Source organism: Aotus nancymaae, unplaced genomic scaffold, assembly GCF_030222135.1.
Source record: "Aotus nancymaae isolate 86718 unplaced genomic scaffold, 86718_ANA_hifiasm-v0.15.2.pri h1tg000072l, whole genome shotgun sequence".
In the NCBI taxonomy this organism is placed as follows: Eukaryota; Metazoa; Chordata; class Mammalia; order Primates; family Aotidae; genus Aotus; species Aotus nancymaae.
In genome coordinates this window covers 4,412,141-4,435,886 of record NW_026988487.1, presented here as the reverse complement: position 1 = coordinate 4,435,886, position 23,746 = coordinate 4,412,141, and the positions used below count along the sequence as shown (strand labels likewise).

The 23,746-nt window shown below is 48.7% G+C and overlaps 2 protein-coding genes across 2 annotated transcripts; both read right to left on the bottom strand.

Annotated features, from left to right (window-relative positions):
- Positions 1–1,401: 1,401 nt before the first annotated feature.
- Positions 1,402–7,840, bottom strand: LOC105724749 (nucleoside diphosphate kinase B). Its single transcript, XM_012463580.2, has 5 exons — positions 7,755–7,840; positions 7,303–7,432; positions 5,614–5,715; positions 4,095–4,207; positions 1,402–1,659 (listed from the first exon to the last, which is right to left on the bottom strand). Exons 2-5 carry the CDS (start codon positions 7,426–7,428, stop codon positions 1,542–1,544), a joined length of 459 nt encoding a protein of 152 aa, XP_012319003.1. The 5' UTR covers positions 7,429–7,432; positions 7,755–7,840; the 3' UTR covers positions 1,402–1,541.
- Positions 7,841–12,556: 4,716 nt separating this feature from the next.
- On the bottom strand, positions 12,557–22,030 carry LOC105724750 (nucleoside diphosphate kinase A). Its single transcript, XM_012463582.3, has 5 exons — positions 21,818–22,030; positions 19,199–19,328; positions 14,326–14,427; positions 13,328–13,440; positions 12,557–12,881 (listed from the first exon to the last, which is right to left on the bottom strand). The coding sequence occupies exons 2-5, from the start codon at positions 19,322–19,324 to the stop codon at positions 12,764–12,766; spliced, it is 459 nt and encodes a 152-aa protein (XP_012319005.1). The 5' UTR covers positions 19,325–19,328; positions 21,818–22,030; the 3' UTR covers positions 12,557–12,763.
- Positions 22,031–23,746: the final 1,716 nt, after the last annotated feature.

Genomic DNA, 23,746 nt, shown 5'->3' with positions numbered 1-23,746 from the left:
GCGGACACCCGATCGGCATAGCGCACTATAGCCCAGTCGTAGGCTCAAGCAATCCTCCCACCTCAGCCTCCAGTAGCCGGGACTAGAGGCACGCGCCACCACGCCCGGCCCTGGTTACAACTTTGTTCTTCTGACGAATTGGCTGTAAATTAAGGATTCCCATGCCCCTTCCTTAGATTCAGTTAATTTGCTAGAAAGGGTCATAGAACTCAGGGAACAACTACTTATATTTATTGGTTTAATAAAGGATATAGCTGGTGTGCATCTGTGGTCCCAGCTACTCAGGAGGCTGAGTTGGGAGGATTGTTTGAGCTCAGGAGTTAAAGGCTAGCCTGGACAACATAGCGAGACCTCCATCTCTAAAAGAGAGGATATAGATGGGCCAAATGCATGGGGCAGAGTATGTGGAAAATGGCATGGAGCTTCCACGCCCTAGAGTGTACCACCCGCCAAGCACCTCAGCAATCTGGAAGCTCCTCACACCCTATTCTTTAGGGGTTTTATGGAGGCTTCATTACATAGGCGTGACTGATTACATAATTGGCCATTGGTGAACAATTCAACCTTAGCCCCTCTCCTCTTCTTGGAGGTTGTAGGGAGGCTATCCAGGAGCTCCCATAGCCACCAGTCATCTCATTAGCATATAAGGAACCTAAAATTTGAGATTACAAGGGTTTTAGGAGTTATGTGCCAGGAACCAGAGGCAGAGACCAAATATGTACTTAAATCACAATGTCATTGTCTTATAGCTACTGTAGCAGTATAAATAAAAAGCGTAGGATTGTCATATATAGGAGTGACATTTAGCTTTTACTTTTTTTTTGAGATGGAGTCTTACTCTCGTTGACCAGGCTGGAGTGCAATGGCACAATCTCAGCTCACTGCAACCTCCACCTCCCGGGTTCAAGCCATTCTCCTGCCTCAGCCTCCCGAGTAGCTGGGATTACAGGTGCCTGCCACCATGCCTGGCTAATTATTTGTATTTTTAGTAGAGAAAGGTTTCACCATGTTGGCCAGGCTCCAGGCTGGTCTCAAACTCCTGACCTCAGGTGGTCCACCCGCCTTGACCTCCCAAAGTGCTGGGATTACAGGCGTGACCCACCACGCCCAGCCATAAAAATCTTTCATACAGGAATATACATTTATGCATTAGCTAAAGTAGTTGGGATGCTTAGTTTGATTTCCTTATTCGTTTCCTTAGATACACAGCCAGGGCCATGCTTTTCCTCTTTAGCCCTACCATTTTCCCTCATAGAGTGTCTTGAGGTATACCCAGGTTCTTAGAAGGATCAATTATTCTTTGACAATAAGCAGGATTTAGATGCAGATAATGCTACTATATAGCCAGGGAACCAAGTCACTTCTTTCAACTCAGTATCAAATAAGCACAAGGAAAGAGTGTCCAGTTTCCAAAGGCTTTACTGGCAAATATGCTCTACAAAAGAATGATCAATCCTGTTGCTTCTAAGTCAGTGGAATGAAGAGCTGTGTCCAAGGACACACCAAGCCGGGCTGAAGGAGACTGTTGCTGTGTCCACCTCTTATTCATAGACCCAGTCATGAGCACAAGACTTGTAGTCAACCAGTTCTTCAGGCTTAAACCATAGGCTGATTTCTTTTTCAGCACTTTTTACTGAGTCACTGCCATGAATGATGTTCCTAAGAAAGAAAACAATTAGTCACATGTTTTGTTCATTTTTTTTTTGTCACCATGTTTTAAAGTGCAGAAGTCTGTTTCATGGGTATAGCAACGGACAGCCACTCCAGACTTTTTCAGCTAAATTGCCACTTGAAGCAGCAGACCCATTTATACCCCCAAAGTGTTTCCTTTTAAAAGCAGATACAAGGAAACTGTAAAGGTGCTTGGTTCCAAACATTCCTTGTTTTAACTGTATTATGCTTCCAAGTCCAACCCCCACCATCAAAACAGTGCTTGTCGGCTGGGCGTGGTGGTTCACGCCTATAATCCGAGCACTTTGGAGGCCAAGGCGGGCGGATCACCTGAGGTCAGGAGTTCAAGACCAGCCTAATCAACATAGTGAAACCTCATCTTAAAAAAAAAAGCCAGGCACGGTGGCTCACGCCGTCAAGAGATCGAGATCATCCTGGTCAACATGGTGAAACCCCTTCTCTACTGAAAATACAAAAATTAGCTGGGCATGGTGGCACACGCCTGTATTCCCAGCTACTCGGGAGGCTGAGGCAGGAGAATTGCTTGAACCCAGGAGACGGAGGTTGCGGTGAGCCAAGATCGTGCCATTGCACTCCAGCCTGGGTAACGAGCAAAACTCCGTCTCAAAAAAAAAAAAAAAAGAAAAGAAACAGTGCTTGTACCCCAAGATTGCTGATAACATAAAACATTCCTCCTCAAATTTTGGAAAATACGGTAATATTCAAACGCACTCCAGATCAACATCCCAACTAGGTATGATGTATTCATTGTCACAGGCCAGTTCCGCTGCATCTTCTTACAACTCTGATTTGCAAAGCCCAGCCATGACATAACACTGCTTATTAATAACAATCCCTTTATTCCACTTGAACCTCACAACTTTGTAAAGGTTTTGAATAGATTGTGTACAGGCGAGGGAACCAAAAGGTTAAGCCACACACCCAGGGATAAAGTACTCATGGCTAGAAATCTTCCCTTCTCTACACCTAGCATTGTCTGCTGTGCTATACAGGAACCACCACATAGAGCTCCCTTGTAGTATCTTGCTTAAAATTAACCTAGGGAGTAAGCGATCTATGAAAGCTTTTCTTTTGAGATGGAGTCTCGCTCTGTCGCCCAGGCTGGGGTGCAGTGGTAAAATCTCAGCTCACTGCAACCTCCGCCTCCTGGGTTCAAGCAATTCTCCTGCCTCAGCCTCCTGAGTAGCTGGGACTACAGGCACACGCCACCATACCTGGCTAATTTTTTGTATTTTTAGTAGAGATGGGGTTTCACCATGTTAACCAGGCTGGTCTCAAACTCCTGACCTCATGATCTGCCCACCTCAGCCTCCTATAATGCTGTGATTACAGGCGTGAGCCACCACGCCCGGCCCCACTGAGATGGAGTTTAGCTCTTGTTGCCCAGGCTAGAGTGCAGTGGCGTGATCTCAGCTCACTGTAGCCTCCCCATCCGGGTTCCAGCAATTCTGTCTCAGCCTCCTGAGTAGCTAGGATGACAGGCATGAACCACCACGCCCAGCTAATTTTTTATTTTTAGTAGAGACAGGGTTTCACCATGTTGGCCAGCCTGGTCTCAAACTCCTGACCTCAGGTGATCCACCCACCTCAGCCTCCCAAAGTGCTCGGATTACAGGCATGATCCCTTGGCCTGAAAGCTTTTATACAATGATAATCACCACGTAATTTAAAAGTTCAGGCCAGGTGCAGTGGCTCATGTCTGTAATCCCACCACCTTCCGAGGCCGAGGCGGGGGAATCACTTGAGGTCAGGAGTTGGAGACTAGTCTGGCCAACGTGGTGAAACCCCGTCTCTACCAAAAATACAAAAATTAGCCAGGCATGGTGGCATGCACCTGTAATCTCAGCTACTTGGGAGGTTGAGACAGGAGGCTTGAACCCGGGAGGTGGAGGTTGCAGTGAGCTGAGATGGCACCACTGCACTCCAGCCTAGGCAACAGAGGGGGACTCCATCTCAAGAAAAAAATAATAATTATAAGTTCACATTCTTCTGAAAGTAGGATGCGCCCAATGTCTGCTTTAAATGGTGTTGCGGCCGGGCGCGGTGGCTCAAGCCTGTAATCCCAGCACTTTGGGAGGCCGAGGCAGGTGGATCACGAGGTCAAGAGATCGAGACCATCCTGGTTAACACGGTGAAACCTCGTCTCTACTAAAAATACAAAAAATTAGCTGGGCATGGTGGCCCGTGCCTGTAATCCCAGCTACTCAGGAGGCTGAGGCAGGAGAATTGCCTGAACCCAGGAGGCGGAGGTTGCGGTGAGCTGAGATCGCGCCATTGCACTCCAGCCTGGGTAACAAGAGCGAAACTCCGTCTCAAAAAAAAAAAATAAAAAAAAAAAAAGAAATAAAAAAAAATAAATGGTGTTGCATAAAAGTCATCCACCCTCCTGTCCCGGGACTTACCTGCCAACCTGAATGCAGAAGTCCCCACGAATGGTGCCTGGCTTAGAATCTGCTGGATTGGTCTCCCCAAGCATCACTCGACCTGTCTTCACCACATTCAGTCCCTCCCAGACCTGGACAGTGTGAAATGAATTTACATCAGATCTGCCACTCAGGACAGCTAGGGGCTAACATTTACTCCTACCTGACAAGACATGTCAATGAGACCAATCAGTGACATTATCAGCTGACCCCAGCACAGAGTAGAGGCCTAAATAAAAATTCCATTCCAAATGTATTACTAGGATTCAAAGAAAAGTCCACCCAACTTGGGGACTTCCCAGTTTAGCTGAGACGGATAAACAATGTTGAAGAATCCTTATGCATCCATAAACACAGAAGAACTGGTGAAGAAAGGCAAAAGTGGCCAGACTGGACTAGATCGGTGGGAAGGGCATCCCAGGAGACTGCTAGAACAGGGAAAATGAAGACTAACATTCTACACAAAGTATTCCAGGGACACCAGAAGGAAGAAAAAGCCACACTTGGTGAACAGGAAATAGGTGTACTTTCTCAACAATTTCAGTGCCTCCCTATTTCACTCTCCTATTCTCTGCACTCCCAGTTGGACATCAGCACCATCCAGAAGAAACTGCATCTAGTATAGGATTCCAAACTTCTGCTTCTTGTATTATATACTTACATTTGAATTTTTCATGGAAAATGTAAGAAAACAGAAAAAAGTTTTTTAATCTAGGAAACATTAAAGTCTAAAACACCTGTCAAACAGAAGAAATTTAACAATTTTTTTTTTTGAGACAGTCTGTCAGCAGGCATCAAGCTGGAGTGCAGTGGTGCAATCTTGACTCACTGCAACCTCTGCCTCCCAGGTTCAAGCAATTCTCCTGCCTCAGCCTCCCGAGTAGCTGGGACTACAGGCACATGCCACGACTACAGGCACATGCCACCACACCCAGCTAATTTTTGTATTTTTTTAGTAGAAACGGAGTCTCACCATGTTGGCCAGGCTGGTCGAACTCCTGGCCTCAGGTGATCCACCCGCCGTGGCCTCCCAAAGTGCCAGGATTACAGGCGTGAGCCACCGCGCCTGGCCCAGAAATGCAGCACTCTTATAGGCAATGAGATTCTATATAACCCAGGAGAAAGCTACCTGAAAACGTCCTTCCATTTTTTTTTTTCTTTTTTTTTTTTTTCTTTTTGTTGAGACAGAGTATCGCTCTATCACCCAGGCTGGAGGTCAGTGGCGGATCTCGGCTCACCGCAACCTCGCCTCCTGGGTCCAAGCAATTCTCCTGCTGCAGCTTCCCGAGCAGCTGGGCTTACAGGCGTGCACCCATGCCCAGCTAACTTCCTTCCCATTTCTAAGGTCTGATTTTGCTTTCTCCTCCCACGCTCCTAGTTGCTCAGTTAAGTAACTTCAGCAGTCTCCATTCATAAAATAATTTAGATTCGCTGAGGGAGATGTCAGAAAAAGCTGAGCACTTTGTGCTCATTTTCCATATTCCCCACAAGCACTCACCATGGCCACGACTGGCCCTGAGTTCATATACTTCACCAGCCCAGGGAAGAATGGGCGGTCTTTCAGGTCAATGTAATGCTGCTTCAGGTGTTCCTCAGAGGCCTGGCATTCGAGAGGAGGTGTCAGTTAGGAATTCAGCTGGAAAGACTCCATCCCAACCTCTGAACCTCCCACTAGTATAGCAGGGTCTCTAAAAGTCCGGTTTTATATTCTAGCCCACATAAGTTTATGGAGATAGATATATATTTTAAAAATTATTATTTTATTTATTTATTTTTTTGAGATGGAGTTTCGCTCTTGTTACCCAGGCTGGAGTGCAATGGCGCGATCTTGGCTCACTGCAACCTCCGCCTCCCGGGTTCAAGCCATTCTCCTGCCTCAGCCTCCCGAATAGCTGGGACTACAGGCATGCACCACCAGGTCCAGCTAATTTTTTGTATTTTTAGTAGAGACAGGGTTTCACCGTGTTAACCAGGATGGTCTCGATCTCCTGACCTCATGATCCACCCATCTCAGCCTCCCAAAGTGCCGGGATTACAGGCGTGAGCCACTGCGCCCGGCCAATACATAGAAATATTTTAAAAATCCCATCCAAACCATGAAACTAATGCCATTTTAGCAGGAAGATTGTTCTTTTTTGGTTTGTTGTTTCAGTTTGTTTTAGGAGACAGGGTCTCACTCTCATCACCCAGGCTGGAAAGCAGTGGCACAATCATGGCTCACTGCAGCCTCATCTTCCAGGGCTCAAGTGATTTTCCCACCTCAGCATCTCAGGTAGTTAGAACTACAGGTGCACTCAACCACGCCCAATCTTTTTTTTTTAAATTTTTTGTAGAGACAGGGGCTTGCTATGTGGCTCAGGCTGATCTCCAACTCCTGGGCTCCACCCATCTCTGCCTCCCAAATTGCTGAGTATAGGCGTGAGCCCCGCGCCTGGCCAAGACTGTTCTAATCGTAAAAACACTCTCATACTGTCAGTGACACTGAGGATTTTGTAATCCTAAGAAGTAGGTGGTTTGAGGATCTAGACTTAGGGAGTTAAATTTTGGCTGCAACTGAAGTACATATGTCAAGTCATATGTCAGGCAGAGGCCATATTAAACCCCCCTGGGCTACTCACAACACCCTTTTAAATATTTCAGATGATAACTGAGAACATTCTCTTCACTGACGAGCTTGGTTGAATTTCAGTACTTAGATACTTACCCCCAAGTGCAAGGATTCAGATCTGTGCCCCAAATTTAATGTGGAAAATACAGTTCCTACCCTATGCTAAAAGAGGGGCACGGCACTGGAACTCGGAGTTTCAGATTAAAGCACAAAAGATTCCAAACCTCCATTCTGTGCCTAGGTGGACCCGCGTGGGCAAGCGCAGGGGGTCTGGCGCCCGGGGTTTCTCCGCTCCCTGCTGCCCCCTGCGGCGGGTAGGCAGGTGGCGGCCCGCGGGAAGGAAGCCAAATCCAGAGTGCGAGTCACGCTACCCGCGCTTCACCTTCCCAAGGGCGTCTGTCCCCACCGCCTCGGGAAAGGGTCGCCGGTCCCGAGCAGCCGTGGGCGGGGGCAGAGGGCAAAAGGATTCTCGTGGGCGCGAAATGGACTCGGAAAGGCAACGAGGACAAACCGCTGCCGGGAGGAAAAAACACCCACGAGCCAGCTGCAGCTGGGGAAGGGGCGACCGGGGCAAGTTACCCGGAGGAACTTCATGGCCACGAGGCGGAACCCCTTCTGCTCGAAGCGCTTGATGATCTCGCCCACCAGGCCGCGCTGCACGCCGTCCGGCTTGATGGCGATGAAGGTGCGCTCGAGGTTGGCCATGGTCCTGCGGGGCGAGAGGTGCGGTCAGGGCCCGGGCTGGTCCGGTCGGGGCGGCGGAGGCCACGTGGGCGCCGCCGGGCCCGCCTCCCCCACCGCGCGCGGCCGCGGGGACACGTGGCTTCCCGGGCGCTTCCGCCCTGCGCAGGGCCGGCGTCCTCTGCGGAGCCCGGAGGCCCGCGGGGCTCACGCGGCAAGGAAATCTCCCGCTCCCCCCGGGCGGGACCTGCGGGAAATCGGGGGCCACCCACAGACCGGGCCCACCCGCGGCCGAGCAAGCGGATTAGAAAGCCGGAGGAGTCGCCAGGGGATGCGTCCCCAAGCCTTACCGGGAAGCTGGCGGGGCCGGGAGGCGGCGCTGCGGTGTCGGAGCAGAGAGCTGGAGCGACCACCACACCCGGAGCCGGCGGCGGAGGAGTGGCGCGGGGCGGAGCGCGCAGCGACCACACCCCAGAGGGCCGGGCCGCCCAACCCGCGGGGACGCCCCACCCGCCCGGTCGGACGCGGCTCTAGAACGCAGTGCCCACGCCCAGCCGGGGCACGCCCTCGCCAGGCAGAGATCGAGACGGATCCAGAGACAAGAAGTGATTCGCACGTCCCAAATCCCACTCCTCACCTCTCGGTACTTCCTGTGACCCCAAAAGCTCCTACACACACGCACACGCACAAGCACACACACAAACCCTGCTCCTGTGCTCGAGTTCCCTCCCCGGTCAAGGCCATCTGCTGCTTTCACCATCCGCCCGAGCACCGGCGTTAACCTTGAATTGATTCTCCCTCCCCATGGTGCACCCACAGTCCTTATCCTCCCTACCTCTGAAGTCCAGCCTTCCCTCCCCTCTGTTTGAGCCCTGGTTAAGCCTCGGCCTCCAAACGGGCCTCGATCTCACCTCTCCCCGCCAGCCGGGAGCCTCGCTCAGCACCTCAAACAGCCATCTGGTCCTGCCTCTGCTCTGCCTTGATGACTCCCTCAAACCTACAGGAAAAATGGCGTTCAGACTCCTTAGCGAGTTGCTCTTTTCGCAGGATGCCCTGCTCCCTGGCTGCCGCCTCCCCACCTACATTTCCAGCCCCAATCAGACACCCTACTCCCACCCTGAGATGGGGAACCATGCCCACCGCGCACTAAAGTGTGGTCAAGTTTTCCAGTTCACCCTGAGCCTCGCCCCTGGACCCAGAGGAGAGTGTAGACCCTATCACAGAGATCAGGGCTGTCATCGACTTGTAGACAATTCCTACTTGCCATGTGCCTGGCAAACAAGCTCCCTTTGGTGGCGCCCAGCTTCCCTGGGGTGGTCACGAGCCCCTCCTCTCAGGACCTGCAGCACTGACAGCAGCACAGCGGTGGTGCTGCCCTGAGATGGTGGAAACCCATTTGCTTCCCCTCAAGACTCTGAGCTGACCACAGATCACCCGAGTACCCCTAGCACTGCGCTGATCACTTGTCACTGGCCAGATGGATGGCAACCTGGCCTCTGTTATACCTCATCTGCTTTCCAAACTTCTAGTTACAGAGTATCAGCCCAGCAGACATTGACAATGACTGCCACGTGCCCTCGTTTGGGGGCACTGTATTTTTTTGCTTCAATCTGAAGCACACTCTCATTTGCACTACCAAATGTTAACTGTGGAAACAGGTCTGGAAATCTCATAGACTTTTCTCTGTCCAGTGGAGGGCTATCTGCCCCTTGGTTAGGTCACTGATGGCTACTTAGGGTACAGCCAAGACCACGCCTCTGCTCTCATCTCTTCTTTCCTTCCTGGGAAGACTGTCCTTAACTGGGGAGGCTGTAACCCTCCAGCTTCACTACATGCAAGTCCTGGTATGCTCATCTGATGCCCCAAAACAAACAGGTCACACCATGTAAAATATTAATAGAAATTTATCTCACCCTCATCAGTCCGTAAAGAAGGCAGCCCACCCCAGCTACCCTTTTCTCCCCTATCCTGAGAAGTCCCTTCCCTTCTATTGCCTCTACCTCTCAGATGAACAGAAAGATAAGAAAACTCTCAGGCTGGGCACAGTGGCTCACACTATAATCCCAGCACTTTGGGAGGCCCAGGCAGGCAAATCGCTTGAGCCCAGCAGTTGGAGACCAGCCTGGGCAACATGATGAAACCCTCTCTCTCTCTCATTTTTTTTTTTTTTTGAGATGGAGTTTCGCTCTTGTTACCCAGGCTGGAGTGCAATGGTGCGATCTCGGCTCACCGCAACCTGGGTTCAGGTAATTCTCCCGCCTCAGCCTCCTCAGTAGCTGGAATTACAGGCACACACCACCATGCCCAGCTAATTTTTTGTATTTTTAGTAGAGATGGGGTTTCACCATGTTGACCAGGATGGGCTCGATCTCTTGACCTTGTGATCCACCCGCCTCGGCCTCCCAAAGTGCTTGGATTACAGGCGTGAGCCACCGCGCCTGGCTTTTTTTTTTTTTTTCTTTTTGTATTTTTAGTAGAGACAGGGTTTCACCATGTTGGCCAGGATGATCTCGAACTCCTGACCTCGTGATCCAACCGCCTCAGCCTCCCAAAGTGCTGGGATTACAGGCCTGAGCCACAGTACCTGGCCGATGAAACCCTATCTCTACAGAAAATACAAAAATTAGCTGGGTGTGGTGGCACGTGCCTGTAGTCCCAGCTACTCAGGAGGTTGAGGTAGGAGGATCACTTGGGCCCAAAGAGGGCAAGGCTGCAGTGAACTGCTGTAATAACACCATGGCACTCCATCCTAGGTGACAGAGCGAGATCCTGTCTCAAAAAAAAAAAAATTTTCCAGTTTCTCTTGCAGGTAGATGCAGCCATATGACTAAGTTCCAATGGGATGTGAGAGAAAGTGAAGGCTGTAAATCAGAGTTGTCTCTTTTTTTTTTTTTTTTTTTTTTGAGATGGAGTTTCGCTCTTGTTACCCAGGCTGGAGTGCAATGGCACGATCTCGGCTCACCGCAACCTCCGCCTCCTGGGTTCAGGTAATTCTCCCGCCTCAGCCTCCTCAGTAGCTGGAATTACAGGCACGCGCCACCATGCCCAGCTAATTTTTTGTATTTTTAGTAGAGACGGGGTTTCACCATGTTGACCAGGATGGTCTCGATCTCTTGACCTTGTGATCCACCCGCCTCGGCCTCCCAAAGTGCTGGGATTACAGGCGTGAGCCACCGCGCCTGGCCCAGAGTTGTCTCTTAAAAGGGATACATCTTCCACTTCTCTTCCCAACTTGCAGGTAGGGACATGGGGTGGTAATCCAAGTAGGACTGATTAGAAGGAACCAGGTGTGTGTAGACCACCTTAAGGATCAGAGCCTTACCACCATCACCATCACCACCCCTACTGAGCAGCTAGGGATTTTTTTTTTTTTTGAGATGGGGTTTCACCATGTTGGCCAGGATGGTCTCCATCTCCTGACCTCGTGATCCGCCCGCCTTGGCCTCCCAAAGTGCTGGGATTATAGGTGTGAGCCACCGCGCCAGCCTGAGCTTTTCTTTGGAAGACAGGGTCTCACTCTGTCACCCAGACTGGAGTGCAGAGGCAGGATCACAGGTCACTGCTCCAACCTCCCAGCCTCAAGCAATCGTACCTCAGCCTCCTGAGTAGCTGAGACTACAGGAATGTACCACTGCACCCAACTAATTTTTTAATGTTTGGTAGAGATGAGGTCTCACTTTGTCACCCAGGCTGGTCTCAAACTGCTGAGCTCAAGTGATCTGCCTGCCTGGGCCTCCCAAAGGCCCTGTAGTTTCAGCTACTCAGGAGACTACAGCAGGAGAATCACTTGAACCTGGGAGGCAGAGGTTGCAGTGAGCTGAGATCGTGCCACTGCACTCCAGCCTGGGTGACAGAGCAAGACTCCGTCTTAAAAACAAACAAAAAAAACCACCTCAAACTCCTGGGCTCAAGCAATCCTCCTGCCTTGGCCTTCCAAAGTGCTGGGACTATAGGCATGAGCCACCGCACCCAACCACGCTTGATTATTTTTTTTTTTCAAGACAGAGTTTCACTCTTGCTACTCAGGCTGGAGTGTAAGGGCGTGATCTCGACTCACTACAACCTCCACCTCTCGGGTTCAAGCAATTCTTCTGCCTCAGCCTCCCAAGTAGCTGGGATTACCCAGCTCATTTTTGTATTTTTAGTAGAGACGGGGTTTCACTAGGTTGGCCAGGCTGGTCTTGAACTACTGACCTCAGGTGATCCACTCCCCTGGGGCTCCCAAAATGCTGGGATTACAGACGTGAGCCACCACACTCGGCCCACACTTGAACTTTCAAATGAAAGAGAAGTATATTTCTATCTTGTGTCTGTTAAAGCAACCGTATCAATATCCTAACAAATCAAAGCTACTTACAAGACCTCCAGCTTCATTTGAGGCCATCTCAGGGCCCCAGGCCTATTGTCTACCTAGCTTTTCTGATATTTGGAGTAATTACAATTTCTCACACTACCCCATTCACTGAATCCCCAAGAGCTTCTCAAGAACAGGATGGATATCTTTTTATTTTTATTTCAGAGACTGCTCTCACTCTGTCGCCCAGGCTGAAGTACAGTAGCACGATCATGGCTCACTGCAGCCTTGAACTCCTGGGCACAGGCAATCCTCCTGCCTATGCCTCCCCAACAGCTAGGACTAAAGGTGCACAGCACCAGAGCTGTTTAATTTTCTTGTAAACACAGTGTCTTGCTATGTTGCCCACACTGGACTTGAACTTCTGGCCTCTAGTGATTCTCCCCATCAGCTTCCTGAATCATTGGGATTAAAGGCATGAGCCGTCATTCCTGGGCTAATTTTTTTTTTTTAATGAGACAGGGTCTTGCTATGTTGCCCAGGCTGGTCTCACCTCAGCCTCCCAAGTAGCTGTGATCACAAGCACAAGCCACCACACCCAGCCCTCATACTTTCTTTTACTTCTGATGAATCCTCTGCACCTAGTCCAGTCTTGGCCACCTTGCAGATGCTCCATACATGCCTGTTGGCTGGCTCAGTGCCCAGAGTGGAAAGGATGCAAGGGTTAAGGAGAGGGGCAGGCAATGCCTGTGTGTACGTGAGAAATCAATATAAATGATTTATATAGTATTTACACTCTCTATTAGGTCAGGTTATTCCGTGCACATGAAAAAGAAAAAACAAAGCAAAACAAAGTAGCCAACTCCATGAATCCTCTGTTAGGAGGAAGCATTTTAATCCGAGGTAGGGGATGGTAACACTGTACAGGGAGCACTCACAGCTCCAAGAGTTTCCTTTCAAATTATGAAGAAGCTCCTGTAAATAACTAGATTTCCTACAGCCTGGTCCTCTGCCCGTGGGAAGGAGGGGAAATGAATGTGAAAAGCATTGTGGTCTGCCGTCTGGTCATTCATAGATCCAGTTCTGAGCACAGCTCTTGTAATTGACCAGTTCCTCAGGGTGAAACCACAAGCCGATCTCCTTCTCTGCACTCTCCACGGAATCGCTGCCGTGTATGATGTTCCTGGGTGGAGAAAGAGACGGTCACGTTACCAAGACCAGAAGGATTCAAATGCGCCCATTGCCAGAAATCTACAGCCACTGCAGCATAAAAGCTGAAACTCCATGGACATTAGACTGTGTTAAAAGAAAAAGCCTACAGCGGCCATTAATGTAATGGTGATAAATGCCCTCCCCACATCCAGCCTTCCCGGCCACACTGGTGCAAACAGTGAGAGCCTTCGGGAAAGACTCTGGCCAGTACCAGGTTCTACACTTTGTGTAACAGAGGTACAACTACAGTGATATTAACAACCAAAGCCAAACACCAACTTAAGAGGGAAGAAAACAATAAACTCCAATAAAATCAACCTGCATATGGTATCATGTCTACCTCCAGCCTCAGAAACCCAAATCCTTGTGGAAACTAAAGCAGATTTTGGAAAAGGGGCGAGAACACCAACATCTCACCTGCCGACTTGTATGCAGAAGTCTCCACGGATGGTCCCAGGCTTGGAGTCCGCAGGGTTGGTCTCCCCGAGCATGACTCGGCCTGTCTTCACCACATTCAGCCCCTCCCAGACCTCCAAGGACAGAAGAAGATATGGTCAAGGAAGAAAACCAATCTCAGCAGAAAATCTGGCAACTATTAATTCAAAAAAGGAAAAATACAAAGGCCCCTTAAGATGACATTCACTCACTCAACCAATGTTTAGAGTATCCACTTATTCCAGCACTCGGGAACCTGGTCTCCCTGCCCTCAGGCTAGTCTTTCTACAATGCATTCCCTATACAGCAACCAGAGCAGCCTCTTTAAAATCCCAAGTGTGAAGGGTCCCGGAGCTTCGCAGCTCTCAGGAAGTACATGGTCAACACACTCCCCCGAGAGAGGGTCCCCTGCCCATGCCTCTGAATTCCTCCAACCCCAACTTCCCTCCCACCCATCAGGCTTCAGGCATTTCAACTATCTTTCTGTACTTCAAAACGCCAAGCTCATTCCCATCCTGGACCCTTTGCACATGCTGTTTTCTTGGCTGGAAATGTTCTTCACTGTAATTCTGTACATGGCTGGCTGCTTCTTGACATTAAGACTGCAGCTTAAAAATTGCATTCTTGGCCGGGCGTGGTAGCTCACGCCTGTAATCCAAGCACTTTGGAGGCCAAGGCGGGCAAATCGCCTAAGGTCGGGAGTTCAAGACCAGCTTGACCAACATGGTGAAACCCCGTCTTAAAAAAAAACAAAAATTGCATTCTTTGATCATCTAATGTCAAATGATCACTTGCTACTCCTATTCATTTCTGGGCCTGTAACTAACCTATTTCATTTCTGGGCATATCACTAACCGTTAGCTGATATATGAAAACATACCTATTTGTTCTCATTCATGACTGTATCCCCAGTGTGTAGAAGAGAGCCTGGCACAGATCACAAGCAATGCATGCCTGGAGTATCCCACACAGCCACTCACCATGGCAACTACCGGCCCTGAGTGCATGTATTTCACCAGGCCGGCAAAGAATGGACGGTCCTTCAGGTCGATGTAGTGTTCCTTGAGAAGGTCTTCAGAAGCCTATTCAACAAGAGAGAGAATGAGAATGGCCCCCAAACCATCTAAGAACATGCAATCCATTTAATTCCCCCTCACCCAGGCTGCTATGTAAAACATGAGCGGCTGGGCTCACTGATTCTGTTGTAACCCAATTCATTCTCCACACTGGAAGGGAGCAGTGACAGGACTCAAAGCGCTTCTACAATTTTATACCAATTATCTCCCTATTGGCCTTGACTGATAAGAATATAACCACAGAACATTAAAATTAAATCCAGCTCTCTCATTTAAAAAAAAACTCAAACTCCAGGCCAGGCGTAGTGCTGGCTCACACCTATAATCCCAGCACTTTGAGAAGTCGAGGCGGGAAGATCACCTGAGGTCAGGAGTTCGAGACCAGCCTGACCAACATGGAGAAAGCCCATCTCTACTTAAAATACAAAATTAGCCAGGTATGGTGGTGCATGCCTATAATCCCAGCTACCTGGGAGGCTGAGGCAGGAGAAACCCTGGAACTCAGAAGGCAGAGGTTGTGGTGAGCGAGATCATGCCATTACACTCCAGCCTGGGCAACAAGAGTGAAACTCCGTCTCAAAAAAAAAAAAAAAAAAAAAAAAAAGGCCAGGCGCTGTGGCTCACACCTATAATCCCAGTACTTTGGGAGGCCCAGACTGGTGGATCACAAGGTCAGGAGTTCAAGACCAGCCTGGCCAACATAGTGAAAGCCTGTCTCTACTAAAAATACAAAAATTAGCCAGATGTGGTGGCATGTGCTTGTAGTCTCAGCTACTCAGGAGACTGAGGCAGCAGAATCACTTGAACCTGGGAGGCAGAGGTTGCAGTGAGCTGAGATTGTGCCACTGCACTCCACCCTGGGTGACAGAGACAGACTCTGTGTTTAAAAAAAAAAAAAAAAAAAAAACCTCAAATTCCTGGGCTCAAGTGATCCTCCTCAGACTCCTGAGTAGGTAGGAACACACCGTCAGACCTGGCTAATCTTCTTTTTTTTTTTTTTTGAGACGGAGTCTCCCTCTGTTGCCCAGGCTGGAGTGCAGTGGAGCGATCTCTGCTCACTGCAACCTCCGCTTCCCAGGTTCAAGAAATTCTCCTGCCTCAGCCTCCCGAGTAGCTGGGATTACAGGCACCCACCACCATGCCTAGACAATTTTTGTATTTTCAGTAGATCTGGGGTTTCATCATGTTGGCCAGGCTGGTCTCAAACTCCTGACCTCAGGTGACCTGCCTGCCTCAGTCTCCCAAAGTGCTGGGATTACAGGCATAAGCCACCACACCTGGCCTTACCTGGCTAATTTAAAAAAATTATTTGTAGAGGTAGAGTCTCACTACGTTGCCTAGGCCGGTCTCAAACTCTTGGACTCAAGTGATCCTCCAGCCTCGGCCTCCCAAAGTACTGGGCTTACAGGTGTGAGCCACCATGCCTGGCCCTCAAGCATCTCATTTTAGATGGGAAAATTAACAATACAATAAATTCCATTCCCAGAGCAAACCCCAAATAAAATGTTAGAAGGACACCAGGAAGAAAGTCTTGGCATTTGATGAGCAGCAAACTAAACCAGGCCATTACCCAGGGATACTTCACGTTTATTCAGAGGATAAAAGCCCAGCGTGATGACCATGCGATTCCCAAAGGTATCTACAAATCACACAAAAGTGCATGACATCTAGCAATAAATAATTTTGCTGAAAAATGAATTAGAACCTCTCATACTCCAAGACTAATATGCGGAAACAAATCACATTAGCTAGAGAACAAATCATCTGTAGTTTCAACTCAACCTGGCTGTGTTCTCTCTTGTACTGCATACGTGCTTGTTTTTTTTTTTTTTTTTTTTGAGACGGAGTTTCACTCTTGTTACCCAGGCTGGAGTGCAATGGCGCGATATCGGTTCACTGCAACCTCCGCCTCCTGGGTTCAGGCAATTCTCCTGCCTCAGCCTCCTGAGTAGCTGGGATTACAGGCACGCGCCACCATGCCCAGCTAATTTTTTGTATTTTTAGTAGAGACGGGGTTTCACCATGTTGACCAGGATGGTCTCGATCTCTTGACCTCGTGATCCACCTGCCTCGGCCTCCCAAAGTGCTGGGATTACAGGCGTAAGCCACTGCGTCCGGCCCATACATGCTTGTTAAAGTCTAACAGGGTCCCTTGGTTTTTCCAGCTTTGTGGTGTTGTACTGTATAATGCATATCGCACACATTAGAGACACACACAAGTGTGGAGACTGGCTGCTGAGAAGCCCCATCATTCAGCCACCAGTTGATCATCACTTGCCAAAGTAAAACTATATGGCCATATAATCATTCCATGGTAGGGATCCAATCCTCGCCCTGTCCTTTCTTATCCAAATGGAAGACTTTTGCAGTGGAAGTCTCCTAACCGACACTGAGGTCACTTTCCCTTACCAGAGTCCTCTTTTAAATCTATTAATTGGTTCCAATTACCTTTTTGTTGTTGCTGTTTTGGGACAGGGTCTCTCTGTCACCCAGGCTGGAGTGCAGTGGCATGATCATAGCTCACTGCGGCCTCAAACTCCCAGGCTCAAGCAATCCTCTCATCTCAGACTCTCAGTAACTAGGACTACAGGTGTGCACCACTACACTGATAACTGATTATCTGTTTTTGAGACAGGGTCTTGCTCTGTTGCCCAGCCTGGAGTGCAGTGACTTGATATCTGCTCACTTCAATCTCCACCTCCAGAGTTCAAGCCATCCTCCTGCCTCAGACTCCATGGTACCTGGGACTACAGGCATGTGCCACCACACCTGGCTAAACTTTGCATTTTTAGTAGAGATGGGGTTTCACCATGTTGGCCAGGCTGGTCTTGAACTCCTGACCTCAAATGATCTGCCCGCCTTGGCCTCCCAAAATGCTAGGATGACAGGTGTGAGCCACCACACAGGCCCTAACTAATTATCTTTAGTATGCAAAACAGATTACAGGCTTTTTTAAGGGCTCAGGGGTTGGGAAGCTCAAGTTCTCCCTTGCTTCCTACCTCCACACCAGATTTAAACGCCCCTTTTGAGTCATGGCAGCTATCCTTCCATCCATTCTTCACCAAACCCACATATCCTTGATAGGAAATTCAATGTAAAGGAGAAAATGTCTGCACTCAAAAGGTCAGAGAGCCTCAAGTTAAAATCCCAGTGGCTTCACTGGCTGTATGCTATCAGGCACATCACTGAAGCTCTCCAAGCCTTAGGCTGCTCATCACTAACAATCATGAGAACAGGGATAAGGATTTCTCAAGGCTGGCATGAAGACTAAATCAGAAAACACATGTGCCAGCAGATGGTAAATGCCTGATCAACGACACATTCATTTCATTTTACCTTCTGCTGTGCTTTGAATGTGTCCCCCGAAGTTCACATGTTGGAAATTTAATTCCCAATGCAACAATGTTGGGAGGTGGGGCCTATTGGCAGGCATTTAGGTCATGAGGGGTTCACCCTCATGAATAATGTCTTATCTCAGGAGTGGGTTTGTTATAAAATCAAGGTCAGCCCCCATCTTGCTCTCTCTCTAGCTCTCTCTCTCACTCTTGCGCTCTCTCGCCCTTCCATTATGCCACGGGGTGATGCAGCAAGAAAACCTTCATTAGATGCCAGCTCCTTAACCTTGGACACCACATTCTCCTCTCAGCATGAACATCAGTCTACCCTCTTTTACATTAAAGCAGTTTTTTACAGAGGCTCCCAAACTGCTGGGATTACAGGCCTGAGTCACCGAGCTGGCCCTGAAGCAGTTTTCCTAAAACATCACATAGGAAGTAAACTGCAAGTCAAACTAAATTTTAAAATGCACTGGAAGGGTCCAATACTGATTCCCTTTGAGGAAAACATACTGTCACCTATCTGATTTGAGAATTGGTATTCTTTTTTTTTTTGGAGACGGTCTCCCTCTGTTCTCAGGCTGCAGTGCGGTACAATCTCAGCTCATTGCAACCTCCTCCTCCTGGGTTCAAACAATTATTATGTCTCAGCCAGCCTCCCAAGTAGCTGGGATTACAGGCACCCGCCCTGACACCTGGCTAATTTTTGTATTTTAAGTAGAGACAGGGTTTTGCCATGTTAGCCAGGCTAGTCTGCAACTCCTGACCTCAAGTGATCAGGCCGCCCTGGCTTCCCAAAGTTCTGGGATTATAGGCATGAGCCACCGCACCTCGTTCAGCCAAGAATTTGAATTCTAATCTCTGGAATTTGTTTGAAGAAGGGTTCTTGGTAAATCCATCCTTTACATTTATCAAAAGACTGCTTTGTAAGTAGCTTGCAGGTGCATCTGCTTTCTCCTATTTCAGAAGAACCTCTCCAAAAGCAAAACCATAGTTTTCCTCCACAAGCTCCTATGATACCTGATACATGCTAGACACTAAGCATTTACTAGTGTCTAGTAATTGATGATGGTAAGATGATGGTAAGTCTCAAAGGGGGAAAAAATCTAAAATTACCTGCTCAGGAAGCTCAAGACCAAGAAAAACATGCTCAGCTCTGAATCAGAAATTACAGAGGTGCAGTCATATGTGGAACTCTGCCCTGCTTTTCCCTTAGCAATGCACCTCATATTACAGAGACTATTTCGGAAAATCCTAAATAACTTGGTTTGTTCCAAGATGTAGCCCAGCGCTAGGGCACTGAGGAGTTTCCAGGTCTCAAGACATTTGTGTTCACTCTACCATGGAGAAGTTTAAGTAAGAAAGGTGAGGAGAAGCAGATTCATCACAGTGTTCTCCTATATTACAAAGGAATCAAAATGGGAACAATGAAGTCCACTTACTTGCATGAATTTCAGACCAACGAGGCGGAATCCCTTCTGCTCAAAACGCTTGATAATCTCTCCCACAAGACCCCGCTGGACCCCATCTGGTTTGATCGCAATGAAGGTACGCTCGCAGTTGGCCATGGTCCTGGGGATAGGCAGGTAGAGGAATGAAACAGCACGGAATCACTTGCCTACATTGTCATCCTTCTCAAGCGGATTATCCCATAAAGCTGCTTTAAATCTGTTGGGTCAGCTCCAGGTCTCCCTCTGGTAAAAACCCAATTCCTCCCTAGTCCTCTCATCAATGAACTAATATGTCAAACTGGGGAATGGTGTAAAAGCAAGGACTGTAATATCTATCCCATTTGATTTATTTTTTTTTTATTTCTTTTGGTTTTTTCTCAAGAGATGGGGTTTCACCATGTTGCCCAGGTTGGTTTCAAACTCCTCCTGTCCTCAAGTGATCCATCTACCTCACCCTACCAAAGTGCTGGGATTACAGGTGCAAGCCTCAGGCTGGCCCCCATTTGATTTAATAAGCTTTTTTTTTTTTTTTTTTTGAGACAGAGTCTCACTCTGTCACCAGGCTGGAGTGCAATGGCACGACCTCAGGTCCCTGCAACCTCCGCTTCCTGGGTTTAAGCAATTCTCCTGCCTCAACCTCCCTAGTAGCTGGGACTACAGGTGCTTACCGCGCCCAGCTAATTTTTGTATTTTTAGTAGAGACAGGGTGTCACCATGTTGGCCAGGATGGTCTTGATCTCTTGACCTCGTGATCTGCCCACCTCGGCCTCCTAAAGTGCTGGGATTACAAGCATGAACCACAGCACCCGGCCAATAAGCTTCTTTCAAGCATCTACTGTGTAACAAACACTGTGGTGGAACTAAGATACGGGATGTAAAAACAAGGCACTATCTTTTTTTATTATTATTATTATTTTTTAAAGACGGGGTTTCACCATGTTGGTCAGGCTGGTCTTGAACTCCCGACCTCAGGTGATCCGCCTTGGCCTCCAAAGTGCTTGGATTACAGGCGTGAGCCACCACGCCCGGCCAAGGCACTATCTTTCTCAAGAATCCAGCTTGGGAAAAACTGCATTGACAAAAGTTTTACTAATGTGAAAGTGATGTCCGGTACAAGGTAGTGTGAATAATAGTTTGACTTAATACCACAGCCATAGCATTAAGGGTTTTAGAGAATATATCGTTACAACCCCCTTCATTTTACAAACAAGGAAACAGGACCAGAGCATCAGAACAAAGGCCAAAACCCAGAATTCCTAATACATTAATCCATTCTTGTAATGTATGCTACACCTTATACAAGGAATATTTTGAGTAGCCAATAAACAGTGGGGTGTGGGAGAACTAAAGACAGTAATATCTGATACAGGGCATCATACTGAAGGAAGCCTACAGAGCACCTATTTCAGCTCTTCATTTTACAGAAGACTGGGCTCATGACCTACCCTGTATCACAGCTTGAGACAGGAGGCCCCTCGACTTGAAAGACAATCCCTAAAGTAGACAGCAGCACCACCCCTTGGCCCCACCTTCCTGTCCTTTAGTTAACCTCTTCTTACAGCATCTTAGCACTGTAGTCCAATTCTCTTGTTTGTGTGTCTGCCTCCCCACCGGTCTCTGGCCTGCACACCAAGGTGGTTTACTCTTGTGTAGGTCTATGGTACCTAGCCACATGGACTAGCAGTCAATAACAGCAAAAAATAAATGTCTTAAATGAGCATTGCCCTGCAACTTCCAAAAAAAAAAAAAGACAGAGGCAGAGAAACAAAGCCCAAAGACTGCGGTGAATCTCCCGATGGGGCTCGAGGCAAGCATAGATTGTCCAGGAGAAAATAGGACTAAATGCGAGTCACGGCAGCAATTAAAACAAAAAAAATTAGGCCGGGCGTGGTGGCTCACGCCTATAATCCCAGCACTTTGGGAGGCCGAGGTGGGTGGATCACGAGGTCAAGAGATCGAGACCATCCCGGTCAACATGGTGAAACCCCGTCTCTACTAAAAATACAAAAAATAGCTGGGCATGGTGGCGCACGCCTGTAGTCCCAGCTACTCGGGAGGCTGAGGCAGGAGAATTGCTTGAACCCAGGAGGCGGAGGTTGCGGTGAGCCGAGATCGCGCCATTGCACTCCAGCCTGGGTAACGAGCGAAACTCCGTCTCAGAAAAAAAAAAAAAAAAATTAAAAAAAGAAAATAGGGCTAAAGCACCAGAAATAGCCCCTAAAAATGTCCCTCCACATCGATCCCAGTGACACAATAGTAAGCACTCAGTGCCTGCTAAATGAATGACACACACACGCGTGTCATTCAGCAAGCACTTACTGAGCGCCAACTCCATGCCCGGCACTGCACTCCACAGAGACAAATAAGGAACAGCCCTGTCGTCGCGGCCTGACAAGAAAGGCGGCCACCGACAATGGCGAGTCCACGTGGCGTGGGACATGCGGCGACCAGTCTGCACCTGTCCATAGGCACTCCCTGCCCTTCCTAGCATCAGATCCTCCTCGCCGCCTCTCAGAGCTGAACTCTCTTCTTCACTAAGCCGCCTCACCTCCCCCTCTCCCGCGACTCCACTTCTTTCCCTTTCCTCTCAGGATCCCGAACTCCTCTTACCCCTCCAGCTGCCTGGGCTTGAACACCGGCTGCAGCCTCCAGCACCCGAAATGCGCCCGGGCCCTACGTGGTTAGCAGCACTAGTACGCAGGGAACGCTTCTGCGCAGATCCGCTGCCGGAGAGCCCATTTTGCCGAACACTGCTTGCCCACGCTTCCTCTTGGGAGTAGGCAGTCAATCTAGGGAACGACTTTCTGCTGTTTAACTTCCGGCGCTAGCTTCTTCAGGCCCTTCCGGTTGGCTGCGTGCTTTCTTCCCTCCACCCCCGGGTTCTCTGACTCACTTCCTTCGTTCGCGAGCAAATCGGTTTCCCGAGAGGTGGCGCTCACACGTTGCATGAAGTCCAAAAAGCGCCTGACCTAGAAGTGGACTTTTTGCTCCCGCTTTGTGTTTATTCACCTCTTCTAGCCTGTCAAGCAATATATTGTTTATTGAGTACCTACTATGTGCACGCAGTATTCTAGGCCCTGGGGATACAACAGTATGCTCTCTTGTAGCTTCTTGGAGGGATGGGAGTATAGGAAAACGAAACAAATAAGCAAATTAATATGTAATAGATCATATTATGTAAGTGCTGTGAAGAGAAGGCCAGAGAAATCTCTGAGGAAGTGATAATAAAATAGACCTGCCTGAAGTGAGGGGGCAAGCCCAGTGATTCTCTGAGAGCCAGGCATTACGGTGGGCATCGAGTGGTAGAAAACATGGTTAGAATAGAGCCAAATCTTTTTTCCTGAGACAGAGTCTTGCTCTATCGCTTAGGCTGGAGTGCACTGGTGCGGTCTCCGCTCACTGCAACCTCCGCCTTCCGGTTTCAAGCGATTCTCCTGCCTCAGCCTCCCGAGTAGCTGTGACTACAGGGGCCTGCCACCATGCCCGGCTAATTCTGTATTTTTAGTAGAGATGGGGTTTCACCATGTTGGCCAGGCTGGTCTCGAACTTTTGACCTGGTGATCCACCCACCTTGGCCTCCCAAAGTGCTGGGATTACAGGCGTGAGCTGCCATGGCTGGCCGTTGATTTCTTACTTGCTTACTTATTCAATTGTTTAGACATTATCTGGCTCTGTCACCACGCCTGGTGTGCAATGGCAGAATCTCCACTCACTACAACCTCTGCCTCCCTGGTTCAAGCGATTCTCCTGCCTCAGCCTCGCGAGTAGCTGGGACTACAGGCCTGCACCATCGCGCCTGGCTAATTTTTATATTTTTAGTAGAGACGGGGTTTCACAGTGTTAGCCAGGATGGTCTCGATCTCCTGACCCCTTGATATGTCTGCTTTGGCCTCACAAAGTGCTGGGATTACAGGCTTGAGCCACCGTTCCCAGTCAGAGCCAAATCTTATGTTGTGAGATGCCAGTACAGATTTTGCACAAGCCATGACATCATCACTGATAAACGTTTTCAGGGAAAAAAAAAATTCTCACTGCTCTTAAGGGGAAATGAATGGGGAAAGGTACAAAAATGGAATCAGGAGGCTTTTCAACAAATGATGCTGGAGCAACTGGACAAATATAGACCCAAAAAATTAACCTCAACCTAAAACTCACGTCTTATACAAAATTAACTCAAATCATAGATGTCAATGTAAAATAAACCACTAATGGGGAAAAAAAACTTAAAAAAAAAATCCTCAGGACCTACAGCTAGGCAAAGGATTTTTAGACAATACCAAAAGCCCAATCTATAAAAGGAAAAGGTTGATAAATTGAATCTTATTGAAATTTAAAACTTTTGGCCTAGTGAGGTGGCTCACATCCCTAATCCCATCACGTTGGGAGGTGGAGGCAGGAGGAAGGCGGGAGGATCACTTGAGCTCAGGAATTCGAGACCAGCCTGGGCAACATGGTGAAACCCCATCACTACTCAAAATACAAAAATTAGACCGGAGTGGTGGTGTGCGCCTGTAGTCCCAGCTACTCGGGAGGCTGACA

Excerpts from the sequence above, each read along its gene's own strand:
- LOC105724749 (XM_012463580.2), bottom strand. The coding sequence starts at position 7,428 with ATGGCCAACCTCGAGCGCACCTTCATCGCCATCAAGCCGGACGGCGTG. Across the intron at positions 5,716-7,302 it reads TGGCCATGAAGTTCCTCCGG|GCCTCTGAGGAACACCTGAA; the intron begins GTAACTTGCCCC and ends CTCGAATGCCAG. Across the intron at positions 1,660-4,094 it reads TTCTGCATTCAGGTTGGCAG|GAACATCATTCATGGCAGTG; the intron begins GTAAGTCCCGGG and ends TTTCTTTCTTAG.
- LOC105724750 (XM_012463582.3), bottom strand. The coding sequence starts at position 19,324 with ATGGCCAACTGCGAGCGTACCTTCATTGCGATCAAACCAGATGGGGTC. Across the intron at positions 14,428-19,198 it reads TTGGTCTGAAATTCATGCAA|GCTTCTGAAGACCTTCTCAA; the intron begins GTAAGTGGACTT and ends CTTGTTGAATAG. Across the intron at positions 13,441-14,325 it reads CAGGGCCGGTAGTTGCCATG|GTCTGGGAGGGGCTGAATGT; the intron begins GTGAGTGGCTGT and ends CTGTCCTTGGAG.